Here is a 27,456-nt window from a genome sequence, read left to right as displayed (position 1 = left end):
TTTTAAGATTTTATTTATTTATTTGAGAAAGAAATAGCGACAAACAGAGCATTGAGTAGGGAGGAGAGGGAGAAGCAGGCTCCCTGCCGAGCAGGGAGCCCAACACGGGACTGGATCCCAGGAGCAGGACTCAACTCCAGGACCCTGGGAGCATGACCTGTGCTGAAGGCAGATGCTTAACCAACTGAGCCACCCAGGTGCCCCTAGCAAGTATAAGTTTCTATCACATTTTGCAAGATACAGAAAGATATAGAAAACTAGTACATAAATATATTTGAATAAATTCAAATACTGTATTATTTTTTTTACCATATCTTACACAGTTCTTGTTATGCTGGAACATTGAATGTGATACCTAAATTAAATTATCATAATATTTCAGTTTTCAGGTTTTAAATAAATCTTGCCACAATTAATTTTCACTGGATAAAAATGATCAAATTTTAAAAATGGAAAAAAAAAATACAGTGGAAAGCCTACTACATGAAATGTTCTCTCCAGTTGGCCGTGGTGTTTGTGCCACAAAAGTGTGCAGAATTTTGCTACTTGCATGTCATATTTTTTTACAGCTATTTTATCCTGCTTGCCAATAACATTACAATGTAACAGCAGTTTTCACTAGGTAATCCTATACAATCTAATAAATTTTTAAAGTGGAAAACTTGGCATTGGGAATTATTGCATCTCTAAAACAAAAAAATGTCAGATTCATTCATGCTGTGGCAAACTACTATAATTCCATTTCTATAAACTCTGTCAGCCTTGCAAATAATCACTCACCTGTTACATGCCCAAGCACTGAAGACTGGTTTTAGTATCCTAACATCCCCTGTGCTTTTGAAGCAGCAGGAACAGAACAAAGTTCCTGGAATATGCCATTTTCATGACTCTCTGTTTCTTTCTTAGTTAACTAAGAAGTAAGTTAAAACAGAACAAGTTAAATGCAAAACCCCCAACTGAATATCTAAACATTTTTCAACTATGTCCTTGGCATATTGTAAACCATTTTTCAGGTAGTGGTCCTATTAGCTTTATTAAAGATTCTTTTTTATAGCAAAATGCGCTAGGTTTAAAAAAAAAAAAAACTTAACAATATGCTATCTGAATTAATTTCCTCTTTATTACTTTTTAAATTAAGAGAAAAGCCAAGAGTCATAAACTGGCATAAAGTACCAAATAGGCAAAATTGAAGCTTACTATATACTTACTGTCAAGGAGACAACAGGGTATATTTTTAGTGATAAACTCTAGAAATGTAGCCTTAAAGTGTTAATATAAAAATATATTATAGAATGATAAGCAGCTCTGATGATTATAATAATATAATTGACTTCTAAAGATGAAAAGAAAATAAAAAGAATTATTTGTGAAGCAACTTTAAGGGGATAGCATAATAAAGTAATAGCCAACGGTGCCTCTCAAAGCAAAGCATGTCATGCGATTTGTATTCCTCAAAAATATCTCATGTTCAATAAAGAGAAGATCTAAAAGTGAAATATTTTTTTAAAAAGCATTTAGGGGCGCCTGGGTGGCTCAGTGGGTTAAGCCACTGCCTTTGGCTCAGGTCATGATCCCAGGGTCCTGGGATCGAGCCCCACATCGAGCTCTTCGCTCGGTGGGAAGCCTGCTTCCTCCTCTCTCTCTGCCTGCCTCTCCATCTACTTGTGATTTCTCTCTGTCAAATAAATAAATAAAATCTTTAAAAAAAAAAAAGCATTTAAATGCTTAAAATTGAGGAAGATAGTTTGTAAAGTAAAAATTGCAACAACCAAAGAAAGGAAAAATTTGGTGAGTTAAACAGTAACATAGAGGTACAAAGTTTTCAAAATGAAAGGGATTTTAAATATTTGCAGCAACTTCTAAAATTCAAATATAATAGAATGGAAACATAGGAGAAAATAAAAACAATGAAGAAGTCATAGTTGGAAGAAATTGTCTTTCTTATGATCTGAAAGATAGTATCAACAGAGACGGAAAGAATTTACACAGACCATGTTTCTGACAAACTTCAAAGATGTCTTAAACACTATCATTGTTTCATACCTCAAAGAAAAATGGAAGGTCATAAAGATAGGAGTTTATGAATGAGTTAACACACCTTGAAGAAGTGTAATGTCTAAGAGAAATAGTTACAACACAACTAATAAGCTCTCTCATTTTTTTCTTTTATAAAAGTAGGAAACCTGAAACAAATATGCCTATACATTTTTAGAAATATACATAATGCTTCAAGAGAAATTTCAAATTCTAAAACAGGTTAAAAAAGACAAGCAAAAGAACATTAAAACTTTAACAAAGGACAAGTTAAATGGCCCAAAATTGAATCAAGTGGCAAATTAGGAAACACATGGGAGAACTAAAAACCAATATATTATAACAAAAGATTACAGGAGGCAGGAAAAAAAAAAAAAAAGGCAGTATCAATGCATTAATTAGTAATAGAAGAAATACATACAAAATAATATTATGAATGTCAGAAAATGATAGGTCAGTCCATTTCCTGTTGTGTTTCAGTATTACTTAAAGCAACAAACATCTATTACATTTCTGTCTCTCGAGCACTGTGCAAAATTCCTTGGAGGTGTAAAACTGCCAAGTACAGGGACATTGACCTCTCATATTTCTCTGTTACATGAGGGAGATAGGATATGCATAAATCACTGAATACAGGGGCTTCTGGGTGGCTCAGAGGGTTAAGCCTCTGCCTTTGGCTCAGGTCATGGTCTCTAGGGGTCCTGGGATTGAGCCCTACATTGGGCTCTCTGCTCAGCAGGGACCCTGCTTCCCCTTCTCTCTCTGCCTGCCTCTTTGCCTGCTTGTGATCTCTTTCTCTGTGTCAAATAAAATCTTTTTAAAAAATCACTGAATACAAGGCAGGTTGTTGTAGGAACTATAATTCTGAAATTTAAGGTTGATATGAGGAAAGAAAAATTCAATTTCAACTAAATAGCACCCAGAGAAATGTATCTGAAGAGGAGAGAGTTTTCATTTCAACAAGTGGAAAAAGTAGGAATATATTTTAAACTGGGGAGCAGGCTTGTTTTGTTTAAGACCAAAAAAAAAAAAAAAAAAAATTTAAAGATCCACTGCAGAAACAGTAAGAAAACAAAATAAACACACACACACACACACACACACACACACACAAAACTAACAGCAACAAAACAAAAAACTCCTGAGTACCAAACTCTGGTCACTTATGGTGGATGGAGAATATTAAATTCTGTCTGTTAAAAAAAATTCTGTTATACACTTAAGCATAAATTGATTGAATTATATTTTCTTTAGAATCATGGATCCCTCCATAAGCTGCTCAGATTTCTGAACCACTAAAAAGTCTAAGATCATAGAGGACTGAGTTTCCTCTGGGCATTATGGCCAGTCTCAACAGTTTATTATCAGATTTAGACTTGTTTCAGGAACAAAATCAAGAAATCAAACAGGAGTCAAGAAATACCTCAATGGTCAAAGAAGAATGGCAATAATTTTAATTAGAACTTCATTGTTGGTGTATTTGGACTTTCTAAAAGGGAATATACTTTCTTGAAGAATTTGACCAGGAGCACCCATTTTGAGAATTATAAAGAAATACATTAGCACCATAGCTATTGCATATGCTAGATATTTGGAGCTATCTTGATAAATATTGGATTGGTTAAGGAGGTAAAATGGAATTTCCCTTACTAAAAGAGACTTATCAAAATCTATTCTACATATACAGTCATACAGATACAAAACCACATCTTGTCATTCATTTATTTTATTTTTTTAAAGATTTTATTTATTTATTTGACAGACTGAGATCACAAGTAGGCAGAGAAGCAGGCAGAGAGAGGAGGATGCAGGCTCCCGGCTGAGCAGAGTGCCCGATATGGGGCTCGATCCTAGGAACCTGGGATCACCACCCCAGCCGAGGGCAGAGGCTTTAACCCACTGAGCCACCCAGGCGCCCCAGCCAGTCATTTATTTTCAAATAAATACAATAGTAGTCATTGCTGTTGCAATATCATTATTTGTGGCAATGTATACTTCATAGAGTACTTTTTCATACCAGTCCATTTGGTATTGAGATGACATGAAGTCTACAGAGAATGGGAGAGAGAAGGAAATTGAGCCTAAAGGAAATAAGGCACTTAAGGTCACCTGACCAGTAAGGATGTAGCTGGTATTAGAATCTACCTTCTACTCTATCAGATTAGAGATGAGAATAATAGTAAATGTTTCCAAATTCATGTATTGAGCACTACTTGAAAATACGTCGTGAAAGGACCGCACAATGAGCGATTATTTCTGATAGCGAAGATAATTTATCAGGGCTGGGTAATTCCTTGGATTCTTAGTGTAATGATAACAAAGGTAGTGATATTTTGAAGTAAGGGACTTTAATGCAGATCATTCGAGTGAAAGATACTGGATTACATATTCAAAAGTGAAAGTAATAGAGGTGATTCATGCTTTTACATACTGAATAGCTATATAATTTTTTTCATAAATTATCTTATTTCCTAGATAATTAGTAGGCACCGTTAACAGAAACATTGGAGTGTATAACAACTGAAAGATTTGGGCAATATAGATTGATTTTTCTGTGTACAGGTTGGACCTAAACCAAATTAATGAATTCAATTAACTATAATCCAATTCAAGTCTCTAAATGTTTATTGAGTGCTTACTCTATTTATAAGGTACTGAGTTAGGTATGGAGATTTTGTGGTGGGTAATTTAAGATTTTTTTTGAAGTATTCCTTTTTACACAATAAGAGCCATGATTTAAGGAAACATGATTTATTTATTTTACATTTCTAAGAAATAAGTTCACAGAAAGTTTTCCATGAGGTGTAGGTTGTTGAAAATAAAGAAGAATATAAGTAAATGTGAAATGAGACCTTATTTCACATTACAGTTAAGGCTCTCTTTCTATGTTAATTTGTCAAAAGAAAAACAAACAAAAATAGTTTCAGGCAGCATTAAATATAATACCTAACTATGATAACATAGCACCCAAATTTTCTTCACAATTTCCTTTTTTCTTTTTTCATTGTAACAGTAAACTATAACTTAATAAAGGACTCAACAAAGCATGTCCAAACACTAACATAAACCCTGTCCCTCTGGCAACATAACTAGTCTGACCTTTCTAAATTGTTACCCCTGACTTCTCCTGTTTCTGCTGCCTTCCCTTCATCTTGAAGCATGTAAAATAAACTGTTCTATGTTCAGAAATACTCACTCCAGAAAAGAAATAACCTTATCCATGTGAAAGAATTCAGAATTCATCTCAATCTCTGATTTTTATTTATTTATTTTTTTAAAATCCTCAAAGTTGATAAAATCCTGTTTGGTGTGATGAAAAGAGCAATGGTTTTGAGTTGTACACATGGTTTAAACCCAGTTTCTCCACATTAGCTAATTTTCTCTTCTAAGTTGCTTCCTCAAATTTAATAAGAAGTTAAGTCTAAATCTCTCCAAGTAGAAATGCTTAAATGAGTTCACATAGGCATGTGAACAGTAGTGGACAAGGAACATCAGTTTCTTTTCCTGCTATGAAGATGAGAAAAGAAATGAAGAATCAGAACAAATAGAAGTGCCTAGTGATTTCCTTGTAGAGGGAAGTATTTTCACATATAAAATGAAGTATTATAAAAATTGAAATGGAAATACAGGAGACAAAATTCATAAATTGTGAACATTTGTGCTTAAAGCTGCTATTAATAAAAAAATGCATATACTTCTTATTTTACCCTGTGTTTACTCACTTTTAACAAAATTTCACTGACGGCATGTAATTTAGGATTTAGAAAGTACTTGAAGCATGGGTAATGGTTGTCTCTTTTAATGAAATACCCTTCCCAGAACTAGCTGAATTAGCAAAGATACTTGTTCCAAACTCTAACCTCAACTAATTGTACCCCATTTTATAGTTTCCATGAAGGCTGCCTATACATGTAATAGATGGCTTTTCTCAGATTTTTCTTGTGTATGGACAATAAACAGGCCAACCCGAAAGCCTCCCCATTGCATTCTAAACAAACAGCCCGTGTTAGGACACAGTTGTTATATGTAAATTATCACTAATACTTTGAAAGAAAAAAGAGAGTTGGAACTTAAGAAGGAAAAACAAAATGAGTAGAAAGGCAGTGCAGGTCCTTTGTATAATACAGCTTTGTGAAATGTAAAAGGACTGCTTTCTTTGTTATATCAAAGAAAGAAAGGAGCTTAGATGTAGGTTTTGAGATGTTGATGGAACCAGATCAGCATATCCAGCAAATTAACTCCCATGCCTTAGTATGGGATCTCAATAAACCGAGCTAATGCTATGTGTTGTGGAAAGTGTTAGAAATTCAATGTGGTTCACATGATTCCTTCTTTTAGTTGTACCAAGTTAAGTAAAACAATTCATGTTACCCAAAGCTCCTTTATCTCAACCTTCTAGATTTACTTTTTTCACAGGAGTAATCTAAGCACAGAAGATAGCAGTTTGCATACATAACGAAAATGTTTGGTTTTGATCTTCATTAAAAGTCAAAATCTTGAAGCTTAGAATCAGGAAAACTCCTTAATATGTGTTGATTAATAAACATTAAATCATGTTTCTTAGCATTCAATCAGAAGTGAGCTTTATGGAATATGAAAAAGGATACAGAGATGACAATCATAAAGCAGGATGCTTGTGCAAACATTAAAATAACATGACTCATCGAATTTCAAATGCGAGAATGAGAAAAATGTAGAACACAAGATCAAATTTAGAGAATTTTCTAACCTTGTAAACCTACTTAACTCCTGTATAGCAAAATTGGCTTTGTCCCAATGCCAGTATTTCTTTCTATACCTATTCATACATCCTTCTGTTGCTCTTTCTTTTTTTTTTTAATTAAGATTTTATTTATTTATTCAACAGAGATCACAAGTAGGCAGAGAGGCAGGCAGAGAGAAAGAGAGAGAGAGAGAGAGAGAGAGAGAGAGAGAGAGGAGGAAGCAGGCTCCCTGCCAAGCAGAGAGCCTGATGCCAGGCTCCATTCCAGGACCCTGGGATCATGACCTGAGCCTAAGGCAGAGGCTTAACCCACTGAGCCACCCAGGCGCCCCTCTATTGCTCTTTTTAATCATGAATTAAAGACAAAACAAAACAAAACACAATCTACTTATATAGGTCTTTGATAAAGACAAAAAATAAGAAATAGAAAACTGACAGAATCTGTTCTATTTATATTTAGTTGTTTGTTTTTCCTTTGCATGTGTTGACCTTGGCTCAAGGCTTTTTTCCTGAATCACTAAATGAAGGGGTAGAGAATTGAATTTAAATTCAAAAGCATTAGCAAGCAGGTGACTTCTGAGGCAGGAGCTAATATGAGGGAAAAATAGGTAAGAAGCATGATTTGCTAATCACAAAATATCTCTACAAACACTGTTGTAGAAATACATGTAAGTTCTTCATTAATACTGAATAAACTAGTTAATACCAGTTGGCTGAAGAGATAGGAGTCAATAAACATTTTTAATTTGGAAATTTACAAGAGAAAATTGTGTTAGATCACAAAAAGATATATTGCATTGGAAAGTTTCAATGTCTATAGAATGTTAATACCTACCTGTGCTAGGATAAAGATTTAAATTATAGGATATAGAAATAAAGGTGGTGTAAGCTACCTTGATATTTCATGATAAGAGAATCCCATTGAAGAACTAAACAATTTCACAATAAGCAGATTGCTTTGCTATTATATTCTACTTCAAAATAAAGACTGTCTTGTTTTAGGGTAGTGACTAGATCTTCATCTTTATCTCCTAAACATATTGACACATATTGGCTCTCAGTAAATGATTGATGGGTGAAGGAAAGTGTTAATGAGTCCCGGAACTGATAAATAAACTACCAATTATTTTTGTGGAAATACCATCTACTGACCACAGTCTTTCACAACTGCTAACTTAGACTATGTCAAAACCAAACTATTTAATTCAAAATAATACTGTTCTAACAAAAAGCTTACTAAACCAAATCAAACTTAAGCCCAAAGAAAATTATGGAAACAATTAAGGTTATGTTTACATGAAATAGCACAAGACATAACTTAAGGTCTAACACCTTCCAATTTCTTTTGAGGCCTTTGAGAATTCTGCTTTGGAAGGAGTTATATAACCAGAATATAGTTTTTCTAAAATATGGAGATTCAATAACCTATGCAACGAGAGGTAAAAATAAGTAGTAATCTTCAAATTATTGAAAAATGGGTAATTTCTAAGGACTTACACATTGGTAGTATTTAAAAATTAAGTTCAAAATGTCATTTCTGATTTTCATCTATTAATATATTAATGAATACTGTCAAGTTAGCAGAGATATTAAAGATTTCCTGGCATTTTGCTAGAAAATTGATTTTAAGAGTTTCTCTTTGACCTCCTTTAAAAAGATTTAGCAGATGAAAGAGCAATCAAGTACTAGTTGGATTTATAGATAAAATTTTTCTTTAAAAGCCATGAAAAGACCATTGGACATGAACTCAATACAGGTGATCTTAGGCCTGTCAACATTTCTATTGCAGACTTCGTTTAAGAGGGTTTATCATCTCCATCATCTTAGAAACTATGAAGCTGAAAGTTGGCATACAAATTAGCAGCATGGATGCAAATTTGTTTACCCAAAACATTTGAATCAGTTCAGCTGTTTTGATTTAGACATCAGCCAAAAAACCTTAACTCAGAGTTTCTCCATATATGTGAACACTGAGTAAATATTTTGCCTTGACTACATAGCTCAGTCAGTTAGAACATGGAGCCAATAAGTCCAAGGTAGCATGTTTCATATTCAGGAGATTCCTTGTATTTTTTCTGCTGTTCTCCTAACTCTGATCCATTATCTTACAAATGCAGGTTTTAGTAACACAGAGCTTCACAGTAGAACATGCAGATAGATCACCATAAATTCACTACCTTATTTGGGGGAAATTCAAATTATACCCCCAATAACAGATTTAAAAGTCATTCCTATATATGAAAAAAATAGTTTATATATTGAAAACAAAATCATTTCTAAAAATTACAAATTGCCTGAAGTTAAAATATGTTAACATTATGTTATTATGATTTAGTAGACTAACAACAGATTAGAATCCTATTCTCTTTTCTATAGTAACACACTCAAAATTCAGCTTAAAATTATATTTTTAAATTATTGACTCAGTTGGTAAACCTCAGGTACCCATTATGTGGTGTTGTAGGAGAAAATGAAATTAACATTATTTTCAGATTTCTTTCAAGTCAAACAATCCTCATAGTGTGAAGAAACAAATAAAAAGTTATGTCCTTGTAGAAAACTAAAATAGATATTTGAGAAATTATAATAGTATTAAATAATAAAACAGAGCTGATAAATTTATTAGGTAGCTATGAATGAGAAACAAGTAGTTAATGGAAATGTGAACAAGCTTAAGAAAAGGCATTGACTTATCAATTTACTTCCCATTCCCATCACCAAAATCAAGAAAACAAAATGTTAATTTGTAATTTAAAATTTCAATAAATTATTATAACAGACTCAATTTTGAAGTGGAGAATGTGGCTAATAATCAATTGACAACATTAAATAAAATTCTGGAATGCATAACTGTAGGAAATAGATTAGAAGACAGATTTTAGGTGTACCTTTATCCCTAGCTTTTTTAAAGATTTTATTTATTTATTTGACAGATAGAGAGCACAAGTAGGCAGAGAGGCAGGCTGAGAGGGAGGAGAGAGGAGGAAGCAGGCTCCCTGCTGAGCAGAGAGCCCAATGTGGGGCTGGATCTGATACAGGGCTCCATCCCAGGACTCTGGGATCATGACCTGAGCAGAAGGCAGAGGCTTTAATCCACTGAGCCACCCAGGCGCCCCTATGGCTAGCTTTTGTCAACTTCGGAGAAATCTACATCTAGCTGTTGTAAGATATAAAATTATTTAAAATAAGGGTGTCCCACTAAAAAAGTATCCAACATAATAAGTATATGCTATGAATAATCCATATGAAGGCATTTTTAGGATACCTGAACTTTAAAACTAAAAATGTAGGTTAAAATGACATCTCTAAAATTATACTCACAGATGAAATTTTAATAATGCAAGTAAGAAAAATGTTAGTTTATACTGGGAGAGTAAAAAATTCAGAAAGGACAAAGTGCTTTGTTACATATGAAAATAGATTTTATCACCTTCACAAGAAAAAGTAACAGTATTTTTTTGATACTTAAGGAGAGTTTAGTATATGTGTAAGCGCACTCTTTTCTTGCGTATATTTAAATACCCGGATTTAATTTTTAGGTTACTCTTTAAATTGAGTGTTGTTTCTAATTTACTGATATTACATTTCTGTATCTGTGTCTCCTTACATGATTACTTCAGGAAGTACTATTTTGGGTCTGGTCATAATTTGGGGTTAGGCATAGTGGTCTCTCCTCTCAAGGAGGTTTATTCCCACAAACCAATCAGGACTAAATAAAGAAGCTCATAAAGGTTCCCAATAAAGAGAAACATGTGCTAGACAGGGAATTTGAAGACTGTTTTGCACACTTTAAATCTTGGCAAGAAACTTCATTTCTCTGTCTTATCTCTTCTGTACATCACTATACATGTACTTTTATTTAGGATGCAGTTAGGGAACGAAGTAGATGGTGTGGATGAAGCTTATATATGATGTTTTAAAAACACACTCCTTTGTTCTGACAAATAAATCTAATTCGCATTCCCTATTAGACATGAGACTAGTTATAAGAACTTTCCCATCATTCAAAATCTATAGAACTAAATGGACAATTAAGATGAAATATGGAAAAAAATTTATTTGCCAAGGTTTATTATAAAACTGGTAAACCATTTTATATCCAAATATTATTGTATTTGTGAAGTTCATAATTTCATCTGCATTTATAAATTTTACATTTCACTCAAGAGTATTGGGTTAGGATCTAAGGTTATAAATTTTGATTCCTTTTTTTTAATACTTAATGCACTGAAAAGTTTTATATCTTATAGTGACACACATATGCATTATTGTACATTTACTTCACTTATTATTGCTTATAAAACTAAAAATATCTTTCACATCTATCATACAGGATCATAGGAATAATGTCAGGCAACTTGAGCAAAAAAGTTGAAGATTATAAAACAGAATTTATGTATTCCTATAACCATGAGACACTATATAAATACACACACACACACACACACACAGAGAATAGTACTTTTAGTCTTTCTTTTAAAATAAATTCTCAAGGTCTCAGTTTCTTCTCTTAAAACTGAAGAATCTTGATTAGGAACTTAGTCCCTTACAGTTTTAACTTTTAATAAGTCTGTGAGCTTCTGAATCTATTATCATTTCAGATTTTACTAACTTGCTAACCTTATGATCATGGAAAGTCATTGTACTTCTCTGGCCTTAGGAAATGTGGATCATTTGTAAATGGAGATAACAAACTGTATGTAGGAGATAACAGCCATCTCACAGGTTGCTTGCTAGAAATCAAAGCAGAAAAATGAGGGAGAGAACCACTGTAAAAGATGTAACTCTACACTTCTTAGAAAGGGCTTAGCACAGAGGCGTCTACATTAAAAAAAAAAAAAAAAAAGACACAACAAAGAATTCTACCCCAATACTATTTCCCCAAACTTTATAGGACATAATAATGTCCTATATCATGTTTCTATAGGAAACACTTCTGAACATTCTAGAGTCAACCTGATGGACTTATTAATGGAAAACTAGAAGGTAGAAGGTAGTCCTAGATTTTCCAATGTTTCTAGAGATTTAATAAATCCATTTCTGCAGAGTCTGTTTCCATTTTTAAAATCCCTTTCAAAGTAGTATCCAACTATATTTTAAAACTTCATAGTTTTAAAAATTTTCCTCATCATTTAAAACTATGTAAGCATAAATGTTCCTTTTAGAATATGCTAATGTAAAACAAAGCAAGGAAGAAGGACTTTATGATTTTGAACATTACAAACTCTGTTCTTGAGAATCACTCATCACTTTTTATACATATCAATCACTTACTGAACATTTAAACCCATCAAATGTAGTAATATTCATTGTTTTAGAAATTTTATTTCTATGTCTTAAAGAGAATTTTAAAATATTTCAGATACCACTAAAATTGCAGATAATCTCTAACATTATCAGTTGTTCTTACATCAGTAATATTTATAGAATGTGCCATACTTTCTATGGTAGAGTTTTGAATGACACCATTGCCTTATATAGATCATGTGAGAGAAATGTGCAGTTGTAAATGCAAATGAAAGGGGCTACTAATTCTATGTTAATATGGCTAAACAGAAGAAAAACACAAAGAAAATAAATGCACAACAGGTTTTCTAGATTAAAAAGCTTTTAAATAAGAAATTGTGTCCAGATTGTAAGAAGAAATAAATAAGAATTTGATTTTAAATACTGTTCCTTAAAGTTCTTTGAGACATAAAAAATTTCAATACACTGATTTTATTTTTATCAACTTGTAAGACTTGTATAGACCTTATTGAAGACAAGACTATTTGATGTTACATATTAAATCAGCCTCAGAAAATATTTTCATTCCATAATTGTTTCTGTCTTCTACAAAACAAGTGGTTAACAATTTTTTAAAAATTACCCTGAAGCATGTAATTGCTAATGTTCTTACATAGTACTAATTGATATATGGTACTTAAAATATTAACTTTTATGATAATAGCTAGTGAGAAGATGCTACATTTTTTATTTACTGCTATGGACAAGTTAGGGCTACAAGTTAGGGATTAAGTATGTGGGCATTTACACTGGCTTTGCACATGGAAATGTATTTGAATAATACTGATGATAGCTACCAGGCACTGTATATGGTAAATGCATAATCTCCCTCTCCCTATAGGTCTACTGATATTCTACTATCTCTCTCTTTCTCTCTTTTTTTTTTTTTTTAAATAGAGACTAAAACTGGAGTTTAGGAAAGTTGGGCTGCTGGTACAAATATAACTGCTGGCAAAATCATTTGACTTCAGGTCTCAGTAGCTCCAGAACTCTTGCTCTTTGCTGTAGTGGTTCTCAAACTTTAGACCACATCAGGAATACCTGGATGACATGTTAAAAACACTAATGTCTGTGCCCAACTGCCAAGGCATCTATCTCAAGTAAGCCCAGGGTTGGCACCTGGGAGTTCATATTCTTAACAAATTCCAAGAGAATGCTGATGCTCTTTGGTCAGGAACAGTTTGAAAATCACTGCAGAGCAAGCATAGCCAATAGAATAATGTTGTGATATCTAAGACAACATGATTACCACTGATATTCTTACTATCCAGTTACAAGGTGTGTGATGTGTATGAAGATTGTAAATGCAGACTTTTTAGAGGGGATTTCAGATGGGGTTGTGGCCAAGAGGCCATGACTATATAGAAAATATGAATCCTTAGGAACTTTTACCCAGCACCAAGCAGTAGCGTAACATAGGGCCTGATGGCATGAAATGCATTTGATGGCTACAGGATTGCAGGCTTGAGATACGGAAGGATGGCCATCAATACTGAAACTTTGACTACTGGAAGGTATTTGACAAACTGATTTTTCTGTGACATTTGTAAACATGATATTCCTGATGAGAATGAGAGCCTTATAAGGGGCCTAAATCTAAGAAAATCTTGTAGACATGGAGATTGATCTCTTTGGAAAATACCGTGAATCACCCACTTGCTCACTTTGAGAAAAGATGTATTTGTTAACAATAACATCTGTTCTAACATTCTTAACAGACCTCATCCAAAAGCCAAATCAGAATTGCCACTGTATCCCTCATCTACACACCCCTTTGCCCTATGAATAAAGGGAATGGACAAAAGAGGTAAAAAGGGAAGCTGTGTTTTAATGCAACTATCTACTTATAGATAGATAGATAAAATAGCCTTAAGTTTTATTTATAGCTCACATTTTTTTTTTGTATCTCACACATTTTTTTCTAATCTCTTTAATTTGCAAACATTTTCATTCTAATCTTTCAACCATTGGACTTTGAAGTACAAAAAGGCATATTTTCCCAAGTAGTCATGTTGCTTAAAGTAACCGCTTCCTTAGTAGATACATTGTTTGGTGCTTCATAGTAGTTTCCCAAACTGGACAGAACACTGCAGCTCTTTCCGGAGACCCTGATGTTAAAGAGAAAAAAGATGATCTTTCGGTACACAAGGAGGAGGATATTTGGAGACAAGTGAAGCTGAGTTTAGTCCCTTTCAGTTATTTGTATTTGAGATGTTAGACAAGTGTTTTAGCATTAGAGGGTTCCCACATGGGTACAAAGACATTATTAACTGTTGTACCTCTCCTGCCTATTTTTCAGAGCTCACTTGTGATAGTTTTACTATATATAGAATCATGTATAGATGCCATTTGCTATTGCTTTATTTCAGAATTTCCTTAGATACCAAATTGTGTTCAAGAAAAAGACATAAATACCCAAAATCTATTCAGCCATCCCTCAAAGTAAGGCTAATTAATATCATGAAGAGTAATAACTACTGCAACCAAGTCTATGCTCCTACAGTAATTTTATGCCTTTTCTCCTTGAAGGATCTCAAAGGAACTGGCATCAGGTTTTCAAGGGGTTGAACCCTTCTCCTTAATTATTTCTGCTCACACATTCTTCCTACGCAGGCTTGAAGCAGCCTTCCCTGCCACCACCCCCCGCCCCCCGCCCAATCCCCCAACCCCAGAAGATTCGAGAAAACACGGTGCTGCAAAATGACATTTCAGAACAATTTCAACAATGTAACTGTCCAAGGGAAGTTCAGCTCAGAATTCTGGGAGCTGTTCGAGCCTTTTCGGGCGGTAAATTGGGTTGGCTTAGCAACTCCGTGGTGCAAAAGTCTCCCCGAAGGCGAAGTACTCAGGGAGAAGGGAACTCGCCTAATGCCCGAGTAGATCTTTCTTTCTACGGTCGTCCTGCTTCATTACTATTCTGCAATGTGCTGCAATCCCTGTGCGCGCCCGGCTTTCGACCCTGAGCAGGCCACTCCAGCGGCGCTGGTAGGGGACCACACGGTGACTGGGATGACCCCACGCCGTTTCATTTCTTCTGCCCTTTTCCCTCGGCTCCTACTAAGCCCTCCTGGCGCTTGAACCCTGGGACTGCCTCCTGCTTCTCATATTCCCCAGCGAGGGAGCTAGGGAGGGAATGGAGGGGTCGTATAGGCACAGCAGTCCCAATTCCTTGTTCCCCAGTGAGGTTTTCGAGCTCCCTGAATGCCCACCACAGGAGAGGTGGTTTGAGTGAGGGCAGCGCTGCGGTCAGCTTGGGGGACCGGAGTTTTCCCGGCGCCCCCACAGGATAGCGCGGCAGCAGTGTCCACGGCACCACCGACCATCTAGAGTCCGGGGGGCGTAAACGTGCTGTTTCCCTGCCACGCGTTTCAGCCCCGGACACCCCCAGGGACACACACGTGCACTCCCGAGGCTTCCCGAAGGCCCCTCGGTGTCAGGCCATGTGGATCTCCTCCCCCCAGCAATACACACACGGGGCAAGGCCAAGTCAGGGCTCCGTTTTCAGCCTCGGGTGTTTCTTTGAAATTTCATGGAGTCTGGCCTTCTAGAGGCAATTAAAAAGTATTCGCAAGGGAAAAAGACGGAGGAGACCTGTCCAACCTGCAGCGGGACCCCTGCCTCGAACACAAAATGTTGTCGCCCGGCAGGTGTCTCAAACGTGCCAACTTCAAGGGAAGGCTTTTGACCGTGGCGATGAAGGGGAAGCGGGTTTTGTTTTTGTGGTTTGTTGTTAATTATTGTTTTGTGAAGACTTTAACTTACTGCATTCCCTTTGGAAAACCTCCCTCGAGAGAGGACAGATATTTTCTGTCAGGTGAGACCGTCGCCTGAGGGCGAGGAGTGAGGGTGTCGGTCCCTGAAGACGCGACACGCGGGGGTCTGAGACCTCCCGGCGCGGCCATTCTGGTAACCACAGAAGATGCTCCAGAGTTCGCTGCCAGCTCTCCTCCCGCAGGGTCACCCGCGACCCTTTTTAGCTGAGGGAGAGGGTGTGAAACCCACTCTTCCAGAAGAGCTCAGTGGCAGGAGTCACATCTCCTTGGAATCCCAGAGCACGCAGAAACGTGGATCCTTCTCGAAGTCCGGGGTCCCGCGGGAGCCCCGGGAAGCACTCCCGGATGCAGGATGTGGAAGGCTGCGCGCAGGCTCTCCCACCTGTCGACCGAGGGCAGTGCGTTCCGTACCTGCGCCAGGTTCCTGCACCTTTTGCATGGTACCTCCTGCGCGGGCTGTGCGCTCTCCCGAGATGGAGCGTGGGAAAGTACCCCCGAGTGTCTGTTTACGTGGGCGGGACTTTTAAGCACGACTTGGAGATTCACAGTTTCTGTGTGAGTGAAACCTCCACAGACACGCTGCAGCTGCAGGCTGCGTTTCAAAAACCTCTGCCTGCTTGCCTGCCTGCGCTGGGGAGCGCGTGTTGGGGGGAGAGAGAGAGTGTGTGTGTGTTTGCGTGTGTTTGTGTGCGTGTGAGATAGCTTACAACAGGCTTGCTTGCGTCAGGTCCAAGCAGCTCCCCATCCCGATTTGAAGTCCTCTGTCCGCCACCTTTTGAGATGCTGACAGTGGAAATAAAATGGCCAGATAAGGTTGGCCGTCATTTCAGCAGCTCGGGCCTACAACCGAAGGCCACTTTGTCTTCTACTCTGTGGCCTTTCCTCCACGATGCCTCTTTGTCGTAGTTGCCTTAGGCAGAGGTGAGATGGTGAAGGGATGGAAAGTATGGGCAGAAGGTGGAATTCTTGTGGCCTGAGCTGTTTACGGGGAAAACGGCGCCCCGCAGACTTTGCCAACGCTCCTGCTAACCCAGATTAGGACGTGCAAAGCTCTTAAAAGGGCTCCGCACTCTGAGCTTTGCTTTGGGCCAGAGAGTCCAGAAGAAACAGTGTGGAAAACAAAAGCGGGTATAGACATTAGGGGAAACACCAGGTAAGCCTTTTCAGCGATCGGGGTTTTAGGAAAGCCTTGAGAGGGAGAAAGTAAAATCAGAAAAAGGGAAAAGGAGAATAAGCAACTGTTAAGGCTGGCACCACCCCCGATAGCGAACAGGTCTAAAGCACGTAGCCCAGGTAAGTTTGCGTCTCAGAATTTGAGGACAGCGTTCCAGGTTGTAAAATATAGGAGAAACCTTCGGAGTGGCAGTAAGTGACAAAGAACAACCTTATTACCATTAAAATGTCTTTTAAGATCCGTAAAAAATTGATTTTGAACGGGACCAAAGCAGAGTGTGACACACTCTTTCTTCTCAGGGTCCCTCAGACTGGAATATACTCAGTGGAGACCAATGGTCTCAGTCCAAAGTCCAGGAGCTGTGCGTGGAGGAGAGGAGTCCCATTCCTGGTGCCGTTTAACCCAAATTAACGCGCCCTTCTTTTCCGCGGCGGGTCTTATTCAGAAAATACGGTAGGTGCGGGCAGCCGGGCTGTAATTGCAGGCAACGCGGTTCTGTGTTCGTCAGGCTGGCGTGCTCTCCCGGATTTGGAGACTCCCTCCCCCCATCTGCCCCTCGAATGTGTTTTGGCTCAACAGGTATCACATGAAAACTCGCACTTAACCCCGGTCATCCTCTAGCAGGAGCCCCCCCCCCCCAACATTTTTCCTGCCAGGAGCCGTCGCTGGCTCCCGGCGCCTCCCCCACGCCAAGCGCCCGTCTAGCAGTCAGCCCCAGGGCCATCCATTAACCACCGACTCCCAGTGGCAGGCGGACTAAGCAGAAATGTGAGGCTCCTCGCGAGGCGAGCCGGCGGCGAAAACGAACCCATTGTAAGCAACCCGAGACGCTTTTTGTGCACCAGGCAGCGTAGTTACGCTGCTTAGGACAGGCGTTTTGCCTTAGAACTGAGCTGGGTCAGGGAGAATCAAGCTTTAAGGAGCAGGTTGGAATTACAAGACAGTTGCTGCCACAGACACCAGAGGCGACTTCTTGGCATTTAGGGATGTAAATTAAAATTCGAGACATGTCATCCATCGTTGCTCCTCATAGAATGAGAGGTAACCCCTCCAGCTCCCTCCACCCAAAACATGAATTATCATTTCCACTGAATGCAAATGGACTGCCTTCTGTGGGGGGACAGCCAGCTGCAAGCTGGACAATAAACTGTTTCATAGAGACGCGGCCCGATTGCGGTTCAGAGAGGCACTCCTTTACAAAGGAAGAAGCGTCCAGTTTGTGTTGACAGCCTTGGCGCGCCTGGGCCAAAACACCCCCCACCACCCACCCTCTACCCCCACCCCCGAGACACAGACACCCGGGATTTGAAACTAGCTTCACTGAAAGCGACATCCATCGCATCTATTCGAGCTGCCATGAGTATGGGGAGGTGATTTTTCAAAAATGATGGCATGAGTCATAAACACCTCCTGAGTATTCTTTGCAGCAATTAATGGGCGGCAGGGTGCAGGAGAAGTTGTGGAGCAGACCTGGGCATCTATTTTTCTCCCCGAGGACAGCTTTTCTTCCAATGATTCTGACTGTCCCTAGCTTTCTTGCTTAGGAATACATTTTCCATCCCACCCACCCCCTCCCCTTGTCTGTGCATGTGACACTCACTCTACCTGTCTGAACGCTAAGACTTGCTGGGGATTTTCTTTTTGGTCGTCAGCTAATGACTTTCCTCCTACCTTCATTCATCCCCAAAGGTGGATCCTTACACTTCCTGGCGTCTCAGACCCTTGTAAAGCCTCATTTTAATCCAAACCTCTACCAGGGAAGCTCCCCTACAGTTTACCCGTGCACAAGAGCCCACGTAGTAATAATTCACATATGCATTCAGACGTTCCTGTTAGTGAGGGGATGCTTGGAAGACCCCCGAGTCCTAAAGCATTAACATTAGCACATTCCTTGCATGTCAGTAACTTTCCTCCCTGAAAGGGTTAAAAAGCATTTACACGAGTGTCTTTAATATAAATATTCTAGCCAAAGCATCAGACCCCACTGGTTTGACTAGAAATCAAGGTAATCCTCACCACCACCAAGTAAAGTCTTGCAGAGGAATTCTGCCTGGATAGCCACTAGTTAGAGGCTATACGAACCAACTCACGTATTCGTTTGAGCATACTGCAAGAATATTTATTGAGCACAAGCTCAATCACCGCATTGAACGCCAAATCTGGCAAGCAAAATGCATTTCCTATCTGGGGGTGGGGGGCGAAAGAGCTGTGAATCAACTCCTTCTTCAGGATTATCATTATTTTATCGGTGCAAATTGCAAAGTAAGCTACCAGCCTTTTTCCGGCGACAAGTCAGCTCACCTCCATCCAAGCAGAGGGGACCCCCGAAAGCAGACCTACCTTTCACACAAGACACCGTCAATAAAAAGACGAGATTCCAAAACGTAAATCCACTTTTAATCCCCATTTTCTTCATCAGGATGAAGTCTAGGCGGCCACATTTAGCGCATCTTCTCGTGCCAGGCTCCCGGGATTTGGATTCCTTTGCTCGGCTTTCCCCTTTGCGGATCCCTTTCATATTATTCGCGAGCTTCTAATTCCTGCTCCCCAGCCCGGCGCAGTGGAGTTGTTGCTGTTGTTGGTGCGCGGTCACAGCTCGGAGTGAATGGTGTTTCTGGGATACCACAGCAACCTTGACGAGGACTCAACCATCTCTCCAACGGGGGCACAAAGTCTCTGCTACTCTGGATTCTGTCTTTTCCTGTGCCTTTCCCCCCCCTCCACCCAAATCTACCTCAATTCTAGCTCGTTATAGCAACCACCAGAAACCACTCGTGAGCTACTTGAAGCCCAGCTCCGCTCCCTGACAAAGTCCCCACAATATTTGAAATTTAGGGGCTTGGTTTATGTCCCCCCCCCACACCCCCATAGATCAATTCCGCCTGTAAAAGCAGCCAGAGAAATATTATGTGAGTGAGCTCTGCGATGCCGTTTGTGAATACAGAAACATGTTGGAGGAATATTTTAATCGGAGGATCTGTGCTGCTTTTGGGGAAACCATGCTGGTAATGAATCGGGCTCCATCGATGCCCACGTCCTTATAACGGGACATGTGTTACTACTGTAGTTGCAGTAGATTTCAGGCAGGCGTCTCGCGTTTATGATCCTGTGACTTAATCGAAAAAGATCACAGAGAAGAATTTATTGGCACCCATGCATTTACATACGCAAATGCCTACGCGGAAACCGGTAATCAAGTTTCCAGGATTCGGTAAACCGATTTTTATCCGTGACCAGGTCGGGGATGAGGTGAAGAGGGAGCCAGTCTCCCCCCCCCACCACCACCCCAAATAGTTCGCCCTTTCATCCTCCCCAGCCGCTCTTCGGCTACTGTGTGCTGCAGTTCAACTACTTTATCTGTGGTAGTTATCTAGAACAGACTCATTTGTCTTAATTCTGAATCAGTCCCAGATATGTAAATGGAAGGTTTCTTTCAAAACGTAAAATGTATGTATCTCTATATCTGGACTCCACACGCACCCCTCAAGGGTTAACACCTACAAGGGAAGAGTTCTTGCGCCATCTACTGGCCACCGCTCCGTCACTCGCTTCTTTTCCCCATCTATAAAGGATCCTATTTCCTTCATCCCACGGCGTAGGGGAGCTGTGTCCCGAGACAAACGCGTTTTGCTCCTGTGTGTCGATTTCTTAATCTTTTTTTGGCTGGTCCTCGCCAGATTTAACAAAACGCAGGTTCCTTAGACTCGGCACCGGACTGATAATCTGACTTTTCTGAAACCTGCTCCGGTCTCAGGAGCGGGGTTTGGCGGGGTTGGGGTGGGGAGAGGGTGGTGCTGCAGCACTGGTTCTGGAATAGATAATTGCAACGGTTCCGGGCTCCATTTGCTTGCTGAAGGCTGTCGGGGGATTAGCATCTATCTGCAGGGCTTGGTCAAGAGGACTGGCCAATTTGAGTTTGCATCTCTCCACATTGCCCACAAATGATGGCTCCCATCCCATGCACCCCAAGATCACCCTGGTCAGCTTTTGTCCCTGGGCTCAACTCAAAACTGCTGCTCAGGGGGAGCAAGGTTGTTCCATCTGGAGGGAATTCTGCTCCGGAAAGTGGGCACACTGTGAGTGTCTATAGGGGTGCGTGTTGAGTGGGCTCATTCTGCCGGCATAGGAAGGATTCTAAGCTCTCCTGGTACGTGGCATTTTGTGTGTGTCTGTGGGTCTCCCAGGAGTGTGTGTGTGTGTGTGTGTGTGTGTGCAGTTGTGAAGGGTAAGAGTGTGTGTTTATGGAAGATGCGGGAAAGTGTGATTTTTTTTTTATAAGTGGGAGTTTTCCCAAATGTGTTTGTGCAGTACATATCATGTGTATGCATGTGTTCAGACGTGTGTATACTAGAGAGGGATTTCTCTTCTGGGTAAGGAGCCTTACTTAGCAAGAGGCAGAAGCTGTAGACGCCCAATTGACCTCATTAAATCCTGGGAGGTACATTAAGGGCAGTGTGGCAGAATATTGTTCCTTCCCACGAATGCTTTGTCTTATTGTCCAAATATGCAGATTTCAAAGGGGAGTGGGAGGCAGGGTTGGGACTAGACCATGATTGGGAAGATCAGCGCTGAAAAATGTCGTTAGCCTGCCGAGGCACCTTGGTAGTGGCCCTGGAAAAGATTTTAGTCAAGATGTCAGGGTCTGTGGCTGTTGCTGTTGCCTATGTTGGATTGAACAAGCAGTTAGATGCAAACAGGTCCTTTGACTTAATTAAGACACTTGACAAAACCCTCCTTACCAAGTGTGCAGAGGTTAATCACCTCAACTGAATATGCTTTTTATTAAAAGAAAAAAAAATCTTAGGTGTATGCAATAAATTTGAACACATGGCTATATATCCAGACAGGAAGACTTTAAACCAGAAAACTTTTATTTCTCAGAAGTCAGAAGTATTTTAACGGGAATTATTGTGCAAAAATAAACTTTCACAATGGGACCATCATGACTGCTACTCAGATATCAATTCCTGATGTTTACTTTCAAACATGCTGCTCCAATAATTCAAGTATTATGTTTCCCTAAATGAATCCTGTCTATCATTTCAATGTGAAGTTGTTAAAAGATCTATCTGGTAACTCATAATACATTGAACAATACTGTAGCTTTTAGCTTTTATAGCTCACCACAAATCATGAACAATTTTTTACCCGCATTTTCTGGATTCCCAGACATGGAAAATCATATTTTATATGACAAGGATAGTTAAGGCATGGGGAAATTATGTGGTTTATTCAGAGTCATCATCAAGAACACTGTTACTTAATCCAATACATTTAGTGCTGGATCACGCTTTTGTCTTTCATGCTAAGCAGCCTCCTCTCCAAAGGAACATTTCCAAAGGTATTCCAGAAACATAACATTAGCAGCCAAAATTCTGGATGAGAAATCCCTCAATTTCTCCAGAAGGAAAAATACAGTGTCTGAATTTGGGAGGAAGAAATCATCTATCTCACCTAATCTGTAGAAAAGCAGCACAGTTATACATAGATTCACTTAAAACTGTTAAAAAAAAGAAGACCAAAAATAGCTAATATAATAGCAAACATTAAATGCTTACTGCATGCTCAACATTGTGTAATGCTTACGTGGCATATCTTAATCAATCACATTGCAACTTGATGAGACAAGTACTACAAATGTCCTCATTTTATGGGTGAAGAAACTGATACACAAAGTTAACTATCTTGCCTTGCCAGATATAATATAACTAAGATGAAATATGAGCCTATCATGTCCAATTTCTGAATCAGTATGCTTGGCCACTTACACTGTCTTATGCTGGCACCCAAAGGTGCTTATTTTAAAATATTACAATACCAAAAAAATTTGTATTTGAATTTACCTAATTATAGAAAAGCAAAGATTTATAAATTAATTTAAAGGTGATCAATCTTTTAAGGAGGTCAATTTTTAAAATATATATGTACACATAAAAAATATTTTTTTTCATTTTATACTTGTCAGCTAATTACTACCACTACCCCAATCCCCGTTTGTATTATTTTTTTTACTTTTTGCAGCCTATTGATCTTCTCACACACACATTAAGGAAGGAAGTGACTTGGCAAGGATCATCAAGCCGATCAAAATGATTAAGTACCCTTGACAGCTTTTAAGAAGTGTTTAGATCAGAAATAGATGTGTTCTTCAAACTGGAAGTGCCAGATTCGCATTCTTTTTCAGTTCCCCCCAAATACTTGTGGAATAAAATTAAGTTCGATCTTAAAACGAGGTTTAGCTGTTACTTAAAAGGGAGAAAATAAACACCTTTTCAAAAAATCACATCATATGGGGACAGCTTGGTGGCTCAGTCGGTTAGGCGTCTGCCTTCGGCTCAGGTCATGATCCCAGGGTCCTGGGATTTGGGTCCCACATAGGGCTCCATGCTCAGCGGGAGCCTGCTTCTTCCTCTACCTGCTGCTCCCTCTGCTTGTGCTCCTGCTCTCTCTGACAAGTAAATAAATAAAATATTTTTTTTAAAATCACGTTATATTAAACCAGGTGCTCAATGTGTATTTGTTCTATTTTAGTTTCATAGCAGCAATATCACATAAAAGTAACCAAAACATAGTACGTACATGGAGGAAAAGCAACAAAGAATTGGAAAGAAGTTACTTTCAATTTTGAGAAGAAATATATATATCTTTGACAAAGTCAGGAATTTAGAAAGTGTTTCTTTTAAATTCATGTCACAGATACACAAGCTTACATGAGGATCATTGTTTATATTCCTGCCTGTTAGAGTGGAATGTCCTCTGATTTTAGAGATACATTTTTTTTTTTTTAAATTAAAAGGCTCAAGTTCAAATTGAGGTTCTGTGGGGAGAAAAAAACTAGTTAGGGTAAAATAAAAATATAATGATTTATAAATATTCAAGCAGCCCTGTTTGTTTGCATTTTTTATATAGAATGAATGCATTACCAGGACAGTAGGAGAAAAGAAGGAGCTCATTTTCTCATTTCTTCTACAAATGTCCATTCTTAGATTCATCCTATCTGACCTCCCCAAACCCTGTGAAATATAACATTTGAATTTAAACGCCGAATCTAGGATAATGAGGGGATTCTAATTCAAGTTTATACCTTTCCTTGATTTGCAATAGTCCCTAATTTGTTGAGGAGAAAAGAAAGAGATCTAATGTTCATGATAACTTATCTGGTCTTTAAACAATCATATTTAAGGATATAAATTTTCAGGTAGATTAAAGTATCTATCGTGCTGTTAATCAGGAGGTATTCCTGAGAGGTGGAGATGAGCCTTATGGAAGGGGTACTAAGTGTGCCTTCCTAGGCATTCATTCCTCTTATGTCCTGACTCCTCTTTTGGTTTTATTAAGAGTGAGGCTTAACAGGTATTTCAGTCTCTTAAGCTCTAGCCATATTAAGAAGGCAAGAGACTGAACTTTTTATTTCACATAATAATTTTTTCAAATGAGACAATGGAAAACCCTTAGGTAGTATCTGTTGGTGTATCCATATAAACCATATTTTGACTCCATAAAAAATTACATTTGAAACGAGTCACATATGTAATAAATTTAGAACATTAATGTTCAAATTTTCTTAAACTGGTGTTTACCAACTAAAAGCAATGTAATAGGTGGTATATTATTGATGGTTAAATGTAAGCTATAGGAGCTCATTTTCCTGAAAGAAATAAACCATGATGAATAGCTAGGGGATATGTGATCCTAAAAGGAAAAAGAATTTAGAATCTTTAAAGATCTTTCTGTTTGTCTTGGGGTATATTTCACTCTTTTGCTAACCTTGGGCCTTTTATCACTTAACTTATTTCTGCGTAAAGAAATAGAAATTAAAAGTTAAGCAGAAAGAGGCTTTGCTGAACAATGAGCATAACCCAAGTCTCTTCTTTTCACAAGTAATAAAGTTGTTTTGCTGACATGATTTGAATAAATCTCAATTCCCAGTGTAGCAGATCTCCTTTATCATCATTTCTTTAACTCTCATAGTTACATGGTATCAGCCTCAATGCATTTGAGAGTATATAAATATTTAGAGAACATAAATCAAAAGTGTATAATTCAAAAAATACAAAATCTATAAAATTGCTATCATAATGCAATGCGTATTTGATTTCATACCCTGAAGTTCTCTGCCAATAAGCTCATTATTATCTCTTAGAAATTTAGTATTCTACTTTATTATCATCCACATATTCTCTGTTAATCTTCCAAATTCATCATAATTTCTTAAGGTAAATACATATTTTCAAATATTCAAAGTACAGTAAAACCACATTTTAATACATTTTATTTTGTAGCTTTTTAGTCTATTATAGAGTAGGTAGCATGTATGAGACCTTCTTCATATTTTGCTTCATTTGTCTACTTAAGCATCTGTATTATGGAATTTTGCTGAGAAATCTAAACTAGCAGTAAAGAGTTTTACAACTGAAAGTTAATTCTGGAAAGGTGCAATATTTGTTTTTATTTTTATTTTATCTATTTCCATATTTAGGTATTTATTTAGAGAGAAAGAGAGTGAGGAAGGAGGGGGAGAGGAGGAGGGATTGAGAATCTCAAGTGGGCTCCATGCCCAGGTTGGAGGGGGTTCTCAGAATGTCTCGGGATTGATTCCATGACCCTGAGACCACCATCCATGCCATAAATCCAGAGTCAGTAGCTTAACTGACTGAGCCTCCCAGACATTCTGCATTATTTGTTTTTAAGTTATATTTAATCAGAATCCTAGAAACCCTAGCTAAGCAAAACTACAGCCCACAGGTAGAAGGCAAGTACATATCACCTGTGCCTGGAATTCCCTTTCACAAGATAGTAAAGTGATTTTGCTAGTGATAAATCAGAATTCATTAATTTTTTGTAAATATAATTATGAGGTTATTTTCTTCTAAATATTGATATTTTAAATTAGAGGCACCATTCATAATAATACTGCTGAGTGTTTCACAGATTTGAAGTGTGTAATATATATATATATGTGTATACATGTGCTTGTATCTGTACCATAAGAGTATGAATATTTCTGGTGCCTGGCTGGCTGTTGGTAGAGCATTTAACTATTAATCTTAGGGTCCTGAATTGAAGCCCCAATTTGGATATGGGGCCTACTTAAAAAAAAAAAAAGAGTATGAAAATTCATGACTACATATTCTGATCCAAAGCTTAAACTTCCCAAGTGATCACTAACAATACTGTTATTTCATTGGTTTTTCAAATTTATCTAAAATTAACAAATGTTGAAATATTTCCCAGAATAAGAGTGCAGGAAGCCAAACAATATAAGCATCCATTCTTCAGAGGAAGATAACTGTGACCTTGACTTAAAAAGATCATTTTGGCCACCAAAGGAAAGAAAATCAATGCAGCTAATTTTGGTTTGGCTACACATAATCCAATTTGGATTGTAAGTACAAATATCTGTCCCATCTGGACAGGGATCAATTTCATCTTCGCTTTTTGTGTAGCAAGTATCATTTTCATCTGTGTGTTTAGTCATTTACTTAAGAAATCATTTTGAGTTCCTATTGCAAGGACACAGAAAACAAGGATTACATATTATGATACAAGGAGCTTACAATGTAACAGAAGGGCTAGAATATATTCTCAAGTAGCACCAGTGAATATCAGTGTAGTATAGCCATGTTAAGAGAGGTGTGTAATGAGACTATGGACTCTGAAAAACAATCTGAGGGGTTTGCAGTGGCGGGGGGGTGGGAGGTTGGGGTACCAGGTGGTGGGTATTATAGAGGGCACAGCTTGCATGGAGCACTGGGTGTGGTGAAAAAATAATGAATACTGTTTTTCTGAAAATAAATAAATTGGAAAAAAAAATAAAGAGAGGTGTGTAAAATGCCAAGATAGTGGGAGATTATTTATGGTTGGGAGAATTGGAGAAAACCTCAAGTAAGGCAGATACATTTGAACCATTCAAGAATCGTCTGGGGATATTTGACAGGAAAAATCTTGGTGGAGCTATTGTTTTCCAGAAATATTACAAGCTAGAAAAACTACAAGTACATTTAAGATTTACTTAGTTAGGTTACCTGATGCTTTTAAAAAAGACAAAACAGATGAGGCCAGAAAGGTGAATGAAATTAGCAGGGACAAGTGGGAATGGGAAGACAATAAGAACTCTTGCCAATATTTCCTACTTTTTTTTTTTTTCGTTTAGCAGATCGTAATGATTGGTCAGTTCAAATACACCTCCAGTGGCACATTTTTAAACACCTTAATCAATAGATTGTTTGATTGAATAAACAAATCAATTTGTTTTGTTATTTTGTATGCAGTGGTTTATAAAATGAATCAATTTAACCTTTTAAGTTGATTGAGATCATCAGGCATTTATTATAAATATACTACATAAGGTTCAATAATTATTAAATTGTGTAATGGATATAAATAAACATAATAAACAAAATATATAATATATAAAATTAATACCAATTAATATATAATGTAATATTAATTCACATATAATATAA

The 27,456-nt window shown here is 38.0% G+C and overlaps 1 protein-coding gene across 1 annotated transcript in view; it reads right to left on the bottom strand.

Annotated features, from left to right (window-relative positions):
- CSMD3 (CUB and Sushi multiple domains 3) overlaps window positions 1–19,564 on the bottom strand; it is a 1,253,935-nt gene extending 1,234,371 nt beyond the window's left edge. The window contains exon 1 of the mRNA XM_044245069.1: window positions 19,331–19,564. Within this exon, the coding sequence (XP_044101004.1) occupies window positions 19,331–19,508 (178 nt within the window). The 5' untranslated portion in view covers window positions 19,509–19,564. The remainder of the gene's footprint in view (window positions 1–19,330) is intronic.
- Between the last annotated feature and the right edge of the window lie 7,892 nt (window positions 19,565–27,456).

This window comes from Neovison vison, chromosome 4 (genome assembly GCF_020171115.1).
Source record: "Neovison vison isolate M4711 chromosome 4, ASM_NN_V1, whole genome shotgun sequence".
In the NCBI taxonomy this organism is placed as follows: Eukaryota; Metazoa; Chordata; class Mammalia; order Carnivora; family Mustelidae; genus Neogale; species Neogale vison.
This window is presented reverse-complemented; position numbering and strand designations above follow the sequence as displayed.